Source organism: Phyllobates terribilis, unplaced genomic scaffold (genome assembly GCF_046119375.1).
Source record: "Phyllobates terribilis strain yellow unplaced genomic scaffold, ASM4611937v1 Scaffold_5__5_contigs__length_657084704, whole genome shotgun sequence".
Taxonomy (NCBI): domain Eukaryota; kingdom Metazoa; phylum Chordata; class Amphibia; order Anura; family Dendrobatidae; genus Phyllobates; species Phyllobates terribilis.
Window position 1 is genome coordinate 411,291,161 of NW_027362765.1, and position 13,184 is coordinate 411,304,344.

The window sequence follows — 13,184 nt, forward strand, 5'->3', positions numbered from 1 at the left end:
CGGTCCTAGGGAGCCGGTTCTGGTGTCATTGAATACAGCTGGGCCCCTGCTATGCATGGATACCAAGCACTGGGGCCCTAGGGGCCCCCGCAAGGCTGTGCCGTGTATCTCCCTTTCCCTACCTGCTCGACTGTGCTGAGAGCCCGGGTGACATTCCCTATTCTCTTGTTTCCAAAAATCTATTTGGTGTATCACTGGGATGTATCGTATTCCCATAACTCTGTATTGAATTATAGTATCTGACACAAAGACATTCCGCATGGCTTGGAAGCCACAGGGGGGGCCTTCTTGTGGAAGCTCACAGCTGCTGGTGGGGGGGGGGGGTTGTCACTCACTGTGTCTCTCAGCCCCCTGCCTTCTTCTTTAGCTGCAGAAGTGTCGGATTACATCTGACACTGTAGACCTTTATAATCCCCCGCCAAAGAGGGCACAATGATAGACATGGGATTATCTTGAATATTCTTCACAACTCTTATCTGCCACTGATTGGCTGCAGAGCTCATTTGGCATAGCTGTGTCACACAAGTCCCTTGAGCAGCGCCAATACGGGAGGTGAGTATGAACTTCCCTTATTTCAATCAGGGGACTCGGGCATTTAAGAAGGGAATCAATTGCCTAAGAATTCTGTCCTCTCCTGTACACTGCACCATAGTTTTATATGTGTCTTATCTATTTTTACTGGCTATATTAATGATTGATAATGGAAGTGTGTATGTAATATGTTTGCATGTTTAATGTGTGTATGTAATGTGTGTTTGTAAGTAATGTATGTTTAGATGTGTACTAATATATTAATATATATTAATTATAGAGAGATACATCTGTACATTAATGTGCTCTGTGTAGTAGACCCCAGTTTCCGTACTCGCAGCGTTGCTCTGCCTCTACTGTAAGTTATTACTGTACAGCTGCCTCTTGAAACACACAAGACTAATGAATGTGCCCTTCTGTCTTAGTCCCAGAAACAAGTTGTGGATGTATGTGTAAAACCTGCCAATAATCTGATGCCTGAAACATAAACGTTGAAATGTCAAAGGTCTTCTGGTAAATGTCTCTAACACTGAGGCCACATTCACTTGGTCTTATTTTCTGTCTGTTAAGGATACTCATCGGACGGCTGTGGAAAATCTTTGTACCGTTCAGCATAGTCGTGAAGGGGGAGGTTTATTGGGTATCCATATTTATCAGGACATGCTGGACATTGTGGTTTTAGAATAAGCTGTCAAGTCGCAGCTTGGCTAACCCTGTGCTATCTAATCACAAAACTGCAGCTTTTCCGGGATAATGTAAGATCTGGACCATGATTCGGGCTCATCTTCAGTATATTCGTTGACCTCCTAATCGCTTTGCGGGACAAAGATGAATAACTGGTCAAGTGAAAATTTAACAAAGAATTATAATATTTCACAGAATAAAATATTTAAACAATTAGATTAAATATGACAATTTTCCACTATGGATGCGTTTGCTGTGACTTCCTTATGTGTTTGCTTTTGTTTATGAGAAATGATTAGTGATGAGCGCAAGTGCTCGTTACTGGAGTTTGCCGAGGGTGTTCGGGTATGCACGGAGTATCGCGGGTGCTCGAGTGACATGTTCAAGTCCCCGCCGCCATTGAGTCATGGTTAATTTTGCTCGCATTTGTTAGTATCAGAAAGTGACCCAGGAGCTTTGAAAAATATGGTGTATGAGCGGAATAACTTCTTCAAGAAAGAACCTTTTCTTTTTAGAGGCTGGATGGAGAATAAGGCTATTTTCACGCTAGGCGTTTTTTCAGCGTTTTTTATGTCTTTTTATGCAAATTTTCAGCTGCGTTTTACTGTACCAGCAAAGTCTGAGATATCAGAAATCTCATGCACACACATTGGTTTTTGTGTCATCAGTATTTTGTGGCTTGCATGTTTTTTTGCACAATAGAGCATGTCACTTTCAGCGTTTTTTCAGCGTTTTTCACCCATTGAAAGTAATGGGTGGTGAAAAAATGCCTAGTGTGAACATAGCTATCAGTTTTGCTGCGTTTTTAGTGGAAAAAAGCAAGTACAGCAGTATGTGAAACTCATTTATTTTTGTGATTTTACCATCTTGTCTCTGTTACCTGAGATGGCAGTTTGGATTAGGTTAGTTTAATTAAATTAGTGATGTATACTGTTATAAACATTGGCTGACCAAGGTGTGAGATTAAACAATACCTGTGGCCCACGGAGGTGCGACATTGAACAATCTCTGAGCAACTCAATGGCAGACCATAGTGTGAAAATAAATAGTGTCCTACAAACTCAATGCACTGCCAATGTCTTAGAAAAACTATTCCTGAACAATTCACCTCCCCCCACTGTTAAATCTTTAATTCTGGTTAATATGGTTTCACATAAGTCTTGCATTGGTGACCTGTGTTTATGCTTCTGTGGTGGAAGCAAAGCTGAACTTTGGGATCCTAAAAAATGCACCAAAAAACCCACACCAAAACCTGCGTTTTTGGCGCATCTTTTTTCCTGCCAAGAGATTAGGTTTTGCTGTAGAAAAAAACGCTGAAAAAACGCCTTGTGTGAACATAGCCTAATGCTCAACTTGCCTCTTCAGAATTCCCCATAGGTGTACGGTTGGGTTCAGATCAGGAGACTCTTGGCCAATGAATCACTTTCCCCTTTCTTCTTCAGAGATGCACCACTGGCCATGGGTGTGTGTGTTGGATCATTATCATGTTAGAATGTCCTAGTCTACCAAGGGCACGGAGTGATGGCATCATCTTCTTTCACTATAGAGCAGTACATCTGTGAATTCATAATAACAATGACCTATAGCTTCCCAACACCAGGAGCTCATGCAGCCCCACTTAAGGGCACTGCCACCACCATGTTTCACTGTAGGAGCTGTTCACTTTTCTTTGTACTCCTCATCTTTGCTTCGCTGCACAGTTTTGAAGCCATCAGTTCTAAAAACACTCACCCTGGTTTGTCTTTCTACTTCTTTAGCTAACTGCAGTGAACTTGCATGTCAAATTTTCTTCAACCCTTCTCCTCAGAAAATGCTCCTGTTTAGGTGTTCTCTTCTGTGATGGGCCTGGACATCTCTGTGAGATGGTTGCAGTCCCATCTTGGTTAAATTTTTGTTACCTATTTGCTACAGTATTCAGACTGATAAGTAAAACTTTGCTTATCTTCTTGTAGCCTTACCCTTTTTTGTGTAAAGAAATTTTCTTTCTCAGATATTGTGACATTTCTCTTCCATGTGGTGCCATTGATTTCTACAAGGATAACACAACACCTTTGCTACTTTCTCCTTTTACTTGGCTGCTTTTCTCTTTTTTATAAGCACATAACAATAATCAGTTGCTCCTGCTTACCTCCTGTGCACCTCCATCCATCCCGTACACTTTATTTTGGACTGCCGAAGCAAGCCTACTACAACTATCAGCAATTTCCGGCAGTCCCATAGACAATAAATAAAGCCGATCCCCACATGCTCGATCTCCACTCCATTCAAATGGGGCTCAACAGTGGCCCGTTCTCAGTATTGGGGATGGCGGTTAGACCCCCCAGTGATCAGTTATTCTCTATATTGTTCATCCATAAAAAAAGCAGTATTGGGTCGGATGAGTGCAAATTCAGAAGCAAAAATATTTCTAAAAATCTATATTCCAAGCTCATTTCTCTTATCTACGCTGATGCATTATACTACAGTCCACTGATGGATTTACCAGAAGCATGCAGGGCTTTTAGGAATGCTGAGGAGTTGTAGGCGCCATCCATATTGGAAGCTTCAGTAGCTTTTTCATTTTACAATGATTTAAGCTTTTGTATCTACACGACTGGGCAGCTCCATTAATGGCAGCTTATAGCAGAGACTAAACTTGATACTTATGTTATGCGCTGCATTGTATGAAAGATGTTCTATAGTGGACATAAATGTGATAGTAGCTTCCTGAATGTCGTGCTAAATGTGTATTGTGTATGTGTTAAGAGCGTTGTATTTGTGAAATGTCAAGCCAAAATATGGCTGCAGTGATTTAGATCTCCCCTGTGAGATGATGGGCGTCGTTAGCGATCGGATATGGTGAACTCTCATGCATTTTGATTCAGCCCACACAGTGGCTTCCTCTGTTTGCACAATTATTTCACTTTATTATACCCATACATAGATGATTCTAGGTAATATCCTTGTTTTAGAAGTTGATTGCATCGGCTCTCGCTTCTGGAAGGAACATTTGTTCAGACAGGATCTCCATCTGGTAGGTGAGACCTGAGTTGGAAACCGCCTTTGGTGTGTGTATGTCCTGATCAACTTAAAGGGATTGTCCACTACTTGGACAACCCCTTCTCATTTGCCATGTGTGGCCCCTTTAAAGTAATAAAAAGCTTATACTCCCCTCCCATGCTGATGCCTTTCCAGCGGTGTCAGCACTCAAGTTCCCGGGGCTCCGTGGCGTCACTGTCGCCGCCTGCAGACGTAATCAAGAGGAAGTCAGAGCTGCGCCTGACCGCTAACGTTGGAACAGCACGGGAGGTGAGTATAAGCTTTTTATTATTTTAACAGGGCCAAACATGGGGAATGAGAAGGGTTGTCCAAGTAGTGGACAACTCCTTTTATTAAAATTTTAGATGGGAAGTCTTCATGATCTCAAATATGAGACCATTGTCAGCTACTTTCCACCTGAAAACGTTCCAAAACTTTCATGAAAAAAAGGCATTCTTTAACACAAGTCTTACTTCTGACTGCAGAACATTGCAAAGACCAAGCAACATGCCTTGGGGTGCTTTCACGTGTTCCGCGGCCCCGTTGGGGCTTACGTCCGAACCACCCCGCAAAACAGGATTTGGACATATGTGCCGACGGGGCCATAGACTTTAATGGTGCATCATTTTCGAGTGTGACACTCAGACGTAGTAGACTTTTTCTAAAGGAGAATTCCCATTCTAGCAAAGGGTGTTGCTAATTCCCTTCTAATAACCTGTTAGATCATCAAGAAAGAACTAACAGTCTAATATTTATTTTGTTATAAGTAAATAGTTCTTCGTACCCCAGAGTCTTTTTTTTTTTTTTTTTCCGAAGCCTAACTTAGATGTATTGCCTTCTAATCGTGAGTGCTGCTTTTGTAATATATGTACATAAAATTAGTCAGATTCCAACTTGAAGCGTTTTGCCTTCAAGTATGTGAATATTTATTAAGCAGAACTTCAAAGGAAGCAGACACCAGCTGGGTCGGGCTGTAATGAGGCAGTCTCGAAATGTCACAATTATCGACTTTCAAATTAGATCTCTTTTATAGTTAATCGCCTGTTATTATGTAGCTAGTTATCTTTACCCAGCAGTTAGCAGCCATTTTCACCCATAATTTGTCACTATATCAATGTATCGTAAGGTAGGGTGAATACAGAAAGTTTAGCAAGTCTTTCAAGGGAGTCTTGTCAGCCCGAACTGACAGTATAAACTAAGAATATAGCCAAGTTGGGCTATAGCCTCTATAAAAATCACACCCTTGTGACTTAATTGCTGTTGATTTAATAAAATGTCAATTAGGGGGCCTGGTGCACATTGGGTGTGACCAAGACGCTTAGAGCACCGTTCTGCCGACTGGTTTTGTATGTCCCCTCTTACCTTGCTGATTGACAGGTACAACCTGAGGGAGGTGAGATATGCGAAACCAGTGGGTGAACAGTACACTGAGCCGCTTGGTCACAGAAAGGGTGCACCGTAATTGGTATGTTTGTTAGTTTCTGCAGAACGGAGGCAGCAATACTGACCCTAAAGATGCAATTTTTTTTTTTTTAATGGGGGCTATATTCCCTACAAGTCTGTGCTTATTTAAGACTGTCCTTTTGGCTTACAAGCCCCTTACAAACTGCAGTGTGTGAAGGAGGATGGCTGACGGGCTTTTTTCAATAGCTAAGCCAGCCTCCTCCTCAGTCTGTGCATCTGCTCTGATTCCAAAGGGAGCTGCATTAGCGATTAACCGAATGGTTGTATATGTCTGTTTTAGTTAATGTGCGATTTCTGCATCTTAATTCCTCCTATGATATAGTTCCTCTAATTCTGCTTGCATTCCTTGTACTTCTGGCTTTTCTGAGGAGGCGAAGTCTCATCACTACAGTTGCTCTGCTGAGTCCTTTGTAATGATACAGCCTGGAGGTGTGTTTGGGGTCATTGTCCTGTTGAAAAATAAATGATGGTCCAACTAAACGCAAACCGGATGGAATAGCATGCCGCTGCAAGATGCTGTGGTAGCCATGCTGGTTCAGTATGCCTTCAATTTTGAATAAATCCCTACCAGTGTCACCAGCAAAGCACCTCCACACCATCACACCATCTCCTCCATGCTTCATGGTGGGAACCAGGCATGTAGAGTCCATCCGTTCACCTTTTCTTTGTCGCATAAAGACACGGTGGTTGGAACCAAAGATCTCAAATTTGGACTCATCAGACCAAAGCACAGATTTCCACTGGTCTAATGTCCATTCCTTGTGTTCTTTAGCCCAAACAAGTCTCTTCTGCTTGTTGCCTGTCCTTAGCAGTGGTTTCCTAGCAGCTATTTTACCATGAAGGCCTGCTGCGCAAAGTCTCCTCTTAACAGTTGTTGTAGAGATGTGTCTGCTGCTAGAACTCTGTGTGGCATTGACCTGGTCTCTAATCTGAGCTGCTGTTAACCTGCGATTTCTGAGGCTGGTGACTCGGATAAACTTATCCTCAGAAGCAGAGGTGACTCTTGGTCTTCCTTTCCTGGGGCGGTCCTCATGTGAGCCAGTTTCTTTGTAGCGCTTGATGGTTTTTGCAACTGCACTTGGGGACACTTTCAAAGTTTTCCCAATTTTTCGGACTGACTGACCTTCATTTCTTAAAGTAATGATGGCCACTCGTTTTTCTTTACTTAGCTGCTTTTCTCTTGCCATAATACAAATTCTAACAGTCTATTCAGTAGGACTATCAGCTGTGTATCCACCAGACTTCTGCACAACACAACTGATGGTCCCAACCCCATTTATAAGGCAAGAAATCCCACTTATTAAACCTGACAGGGCACACCTGTGAAGTGAAAAACATTTCTGGTAACTACCTCTTGAAGCTCATCAAGAGAATGCCAAGAGTGTGCAAAGCAGTCATCAAAGCAAAAGGTGGCTACTTTTAAGAACCTAGAATATAAGACATATTTTCAGTTGTTTCACACTTTTTTGTTAAGTATATAATTCCACATGTGTTAATTCATAGTTTTGATGCCTTCAGTGTGAATGTACACTTTTCATAGTCATTAAAATACAGAAAAATCTTTAAATGAGAAGGTGTGTCCAAACTTTTGGTCTGTACTGTGAGTGTGTATGTATGTATATATGTATGTATGTGTGTGTGTATATATGTAAATACAGCTAAAGTATTGCAAGTGAGTTTCGATCATATGTAAAGATAGATTTTAAATACTTTTATGCCCAAAAAAATACAAAAGTATTCTAGGAGTGATAACACAATATAATATTTTTTATTGCACATCATTATGTGAAGTAAATTATTTTGGAATGCTTCTTTAGGTTGGCCACACACGGGACGCTTTTCATCAGACACCACCATAAGCGTGCACATGTAGGAGAAGGGTGGGGGGTATTATGTGCCTGGAAGGTGTAATCCTTTCTGGAACTGAGGGTCAACTTGGTGAAATTCAATATGGCTGATCCCGCTCTTCCCTGACATTTTCCATTAAACAGTTGCTATATTTGGTGATTTCGGACGACTTCTTTCATGGCCACCTTTTCAAGGAAAACTCGTTCAAGGACTTGTGACTTTCATAACAAAATTTTTAGTACAGCCATTTTTTTTTTTTTTTTTTTTAAAGACTATTGCAATGGGTCATTGGTCGGGTATAGTGATCGTTTACTCTTCACCCATAGCATAAACTGGTTGATATGATCTCAACTTTCGACTTATTTTTGGCACGTGTAGAGTGTTACTGAACTGGTTTTCTGTAATGGTAAAGAAGTACGGTAATTAAATCACTAATACGTGGAAAGATTTGGGTGTAATGTCATTTGTTTCATCATTTATAGTGTGGGGCATCTTAATAAAGGACCATGGAAGGGTCTTCTGCAATATCACCTCACTCGGGCTCCTACAGAACGTAAATCTTGAACTGAGAATTTAGCCCCTTCTATAACAGTACCTATGTTTTAACTGGATTTTTAATTATAGTAATTACCAGTTAATCAGGTTTTAAACCTCCGGTTAAATGTTTATTTTTTATGTCGTTTAGTATGTGGACTTGGTATGAATGAAGTCAAAAGGTGTTGTTAATCCAGGTTCATTTTTGGAAGTCGGCCAAGTTCGTATATCTAAAGGAGTAATGTTCTGTAGCTGCCCTCCGGCAAGGAAACACTTGGTAATGATCCAGGCGCGGTGCCATCCCAGTCATTTCTCTCGGTTGGTAACATAATCGCCATTTATTTCTGACACTGATGTCATATTTCATTGTGTTTCCATAGGAGAATATCTGTATTCAGAGTAAATATATTTGTGATTTGTAAGCTTTTATATATATATTTTTTTGTGGTTGGAATAAGCAAATCGGTCTCCTGGTTTGTGGTTGGGGAGGATGAGACGATGTTCTGCTTTTACAAAGGTTTCATATAACTTTTTTTTTTTAATTCTGCTTAAATACATTGCGTATGTGATTTCCGATTTCTCAACATGTAACATTCAAAAAGTACATGCTGGCAAATGTGTGTATTCCCTGTGTGGGGGCAATGCTTATACTCTATAGGAGTGGGTGGTCTCACACTTGAGAGCAGCGAGCTTCTCAGTGCACCTATATTTTGTATGTAAACCCATTGGCTCGCGTGGGTATTACATAAATTTCTAATTAGAGGTATTTCCTAATATTATTATTACACCTACTGCATGTTGTGATAGGATCTTGGAGATGGGAATACCCCTTTAACTACTCTTTTATCCCACTGGGGGTATTTCTTATCTTCTGGATTACAGAGGTTTTTTTTTTTATATATCCTGCTCCCCTTTCTTTGTAATTCAGGACCAAATCTGATGAAGACAAAGAAGTAGTTTTATGAGGAATTATTATTTTTTTTTTCTGTTTAACTTTATTAAACTTTATTAAGTCCCCCCAAGAAAACAGTTTCTGGCTCCGTGTTTGCTCACCTTCAAATATAGTAATATATAGTCTCCAATTATAACTCTGTGACTGAAAGTTGATCTCTGTTAGTCACATTACAAACCGGATCCAACTTAATTTATCTTCTCAAATAAAAAGCAAAAGTTTGTAACCCTATTTTTTTTTTTTTTTTAGCCGATTTTAGTGACGTTTGTGGGAAATAAATGTAGTGACTGTACTTTTTTTTTTTTATTACTAAATGTTTGATTTTTTTTTATTGTTTCAGACAGAAAACCTTCAGAAAAATTGGCTGCGGGAATTTTATCAGGTATGAAACCATGATTTTTTATTTTAGTGTTTCTTGACTGGTTTTATAAATGTACGGTATATATTTTTTTTACATTTTTTTTTTTTTTTACAGGATAAAGGTTGAATTTATTTTTTTCTAAATTAAATGTAGCTTAATAAAATACTGTGTTCTTTTACCTAATAATCTCAAAGTAGATTAGATTAAACTTTAACTTTAAAAAAGTAATATTTGATTGAATATTGCTGAATAAACTAATTCACTAAGGCGATACTAGACACCACTTTGCTATTCACATCCGATCACTGGTTTAAGAGGAAAGGTAGTGGGGTTAAACTAAAATTTTGTAATTTGCTTAAAAATTCCAATCTATATTCCCCCTATGTTTAAAAAAAAAAAAATAAAAAAAAAATTCCACTTACAAATGGCCTTATGTAACCCTGTAAAGTAGAGGAAGATATATAAAGAGGTGAAAAATACTTGACAGTTGAGACTTGCATGGCAGTTGAGAATTCTCTTTGATTAAGCAATAACTAACATCTAATAAAGAAGCGCTCCTCCTCCTCCTCCTCCCATCAAAATTTTTATCCTCTTAATATGTTTCAGTCATCTTATTTAGCATTTTGTACTTACAATTGCTCATTTTTCCTTTCTGTCCAGTTAATTCTTCTCTTTTCCATTAGGTCATGCAATTAAAAACAGACCAGCTGAATCCCTTTTATGCTCTATGTAGAAACAGGAGGTCAATTTTTCCTGTGCGAGTCATAAGTCACTGCAAAAGTCCCTGGCAGGGAGGGGGACTGAGCAGCTGGGTCAGGAGTTGAAGAGGGGAATGATTTCTGCAGGGACAAGACACTTCCTGTTTCTACATAGAGCAGAGAAAAGAGAAGAATTAGCTGGGTAGAAAAGCAAAATGAGCAATTGTAAGTACAGAGTGCTATATAATATGATGAATGCAATATATTAAGAGGATAAAAACGTTGATTAATTACATGAAATACGCTGGCTAAACTAAAAAGTTTTTAAAATTGTCAGATGTAACACATTAGATATGCTCATTGATATGGTACTACAAGTAATATGCAAAGAGAAACTGAGGCAGCGAACAATGATTCTAGTATGGAAAAACATAACTTATGTTCCATCGTTAAAGACCAGGCAACGTTTCTGCCATATTTGGCCTTTTTCAAGCTGGAATTACAATGGATAAAATACAGCTACATTGAATAAAGTATTGTAGAAGTATTCTACCCTTAAGATACTGCCTTGCAGCACTAGTCCTACACAACAGTGTGTGCATTTTATCTGACTCAACGCGTTTCTGGTTGTGTGTATTTACTGACACATCAGGGATCCTGGTATAAATAATCGCGCTGTGCCATAAATTTCCACCAGAGCCCTAATAAAATTCCTTCTAAAACATAGAATTGATTAAGCACCGGATGATATGTACGTGCCAGAGTGTGATGGTGGACTATGGCGGTAGAGATACAAGCCGTGCTGCACTGTATTATTTATACTACACCTCTTCATGAGGCATAGGCACTGTGGTAAAAGAGTTGTGTATGAGGCAGTATCTCATGGGTAGAATACGTTTGTCACACTATGTGGAAATTGTTTAATTGCACAGTTGGCCAATGTAATCTGTGAATCGGGGAGAGTTTTCTGAGCAGCTTTCTGCTGTCAAGTATTTTTCACCCCTTTACATCTTTCTCTACTATAGAGGGTTACGCTAAACTATCTGTAGATGCAATATTTTTCTACAACTAGTGGAGAAAAAATATTTTTAACTTTTAATCACATTTATGAACCAAGTTTTAATCTCCTTTTCTTTCCGCTTTAGTCACTGATGGAAGTTTTAATTCTAATCATATTTTTTTTCTGATGTATAGTTTTGTGTTTGATTTTCCGTATAAAGATCTAAAATAAAAGAAATCAAGAAATCTTTGTTTTTTTTTGTTTTTTTATTTACATTTTTTTCAATTTCACTCTGAACACCGAGCCTCCTCTGTTCTGTGATTGCTGTAAAACATGCCTCAAAATGCTGCTAACAAGATGGGATGCGGTTGGCAGTTAATGGCATGGATGGTTGAATAACTTAGCAAACAAGTTGTAATCACTTAAGATCCTGATGGTTCGCCAAAAGGGTTTGGATTAATAACTGTTGGGTGTTTTTTCTATTATTTTTTATCTTCTAAAGATCCTTTTCTCTTTCCATGATTAGAAAAACATGGCTGCCTTCTTCCAGAATATGTGCCAAACATATCCACAGATTATCTATGCCATTGCTACTTAAAAGTAAACCTGACAGTAGACCCATGCTGGCCAATCCAGGAGGGAACATGTATCCGACACTGGCTGTAAGAACTCAGCCAGGTAAGATGCGGCATTTCAGAGGAACGGCACATTCAGACATCTGTGCAAATTGGTTAAAGAGCGTACTACAATGCACGGATTGGCCGCGGCTCTCCTGGCCCCAGAGAGTGACTGCTTCAATTATTTCTATAAGCTGTCACTCTCGGGTCAGGAGAGCCGCGGCCAATCCGTGCATTGTGCTCCGCTCTTTAACCAATATGCACGGATTTCTGAATGCGCTCGAAAACGTTCCTTACTAGCTGCAGGAGACTCAGCCGTGTTGTAGACTAGTCAGACAGGCGGGTCCCCGGCAGCTTCTCCCAGCCCGCTGACTTGGAGTGACAGGTCTCTGCCTACGGGCACGCACAGGTACACTTTGACTTCATCAGTGTGAATGGAACTGCGCTGCAATATTGGGCACAACACATGAGCTGGTGTAACTGTTCTTGAAAGAAAGCAGCTTTGTCTTTAATACAGTTGTACAGAATTAGGAATGCAGATTTCTTTTAAGTTATTTTATCTAATGGAGTAAGATATTAAGGCGATCATACACCATCCAGTACAATATGTGTGTGTGTTGTATATATGTGTATGTAAAGGTGCATCTCACTAAATTAGAATATCATCAAAAAGTTAATTTATTTCAGTTCTTCAATACAAAAAGTGAAACTCATATTCTATAGAGTCATTACAGATTGATCTATTTCAAGTGTTTATTTCTGTTAATGTTGATGATTATGGCTTACAGCCAATGAAAACACAAAAGTCATTATCTCAGTAAATTTAAAATAATTAGCACAAAACACCTGCAAAGGCTTCCCAAGTGTTTAAAAAGGTCCCTTAGTCTGTTTCAGTAGGCTCCACAATCATGGGGAAGACTGCTGACTTGACAGATGTCCAGAAGGCAGTCATTGACCCAATCCACAAGGTCCCAGAGTCTGGAGGAAGAGTGGAGAGGCCACAATCCAAGCTGCTTGAGGTCTAGTGTGAAGTTTCCACAATCAGTGATGGTTTGGGGAGCCATGTCATCTGCTGGTGTAGGTCCAGTGTGTTTTATCAAGACCAAAGTCAGCGCAGCCGTCAACCAGGATATTTTAGAGCACTTCATGCTTCCCTCTGCAGACAAGCTTTTTGGAGATGGAAATGTCATTCTCCAGCAGGACTTGGCCCCTGTCCACACTGCCAAAAGTACCAATACCTGGTTTAAAAACAACAGTATCACTGTGCTTGACTAGCCAGCAAACTCGCCTGACCTTAACCCCATAGAGAATCTATGGGGTATTGTCAAGAGGAAGATGAGAGACACCAGACCCCACAATGCAGACGAGCTGAAGGCTGCTATCAAAGCAACCTGGGCTTCCATAACACCTCAGCAGTGCCACAGGCTGATCGCCTCCATGGCACATTGCCGCATTGATGCAGTAATTGATGCAAAAG

At 39.9% G+C, this 13,184-nt stretch overlaps 1 protein-coding gene across 3 annotated transcripts in view; it reads left to right on the forward strand.

Annotated features, from left to right (window-relative positions):
- Positions 1-13,184, forward strand: part of INPP5A (inositol polyphosphate-5-phosphatase A) — a 452,670-nt gene that overhangs the window by 113,954 nt on the left and 325,532 nt on the right. For 2 of the 3 annotated variants that reach the window (XM_073685121.1, XM_073685120.1), the window contains exon 2: positions 9,372-9,413. In XM_073685121.1, coding sequence (XP_073541222.1) covers positions 9,372-9,413 — 42 coding nt within the window. The remainder of the gene's footprint in view (positions 1-9,371; positions 9,414-13,184) is intronic. The other variant, XM_073685122.1, reaches the window with a different exon arrangement.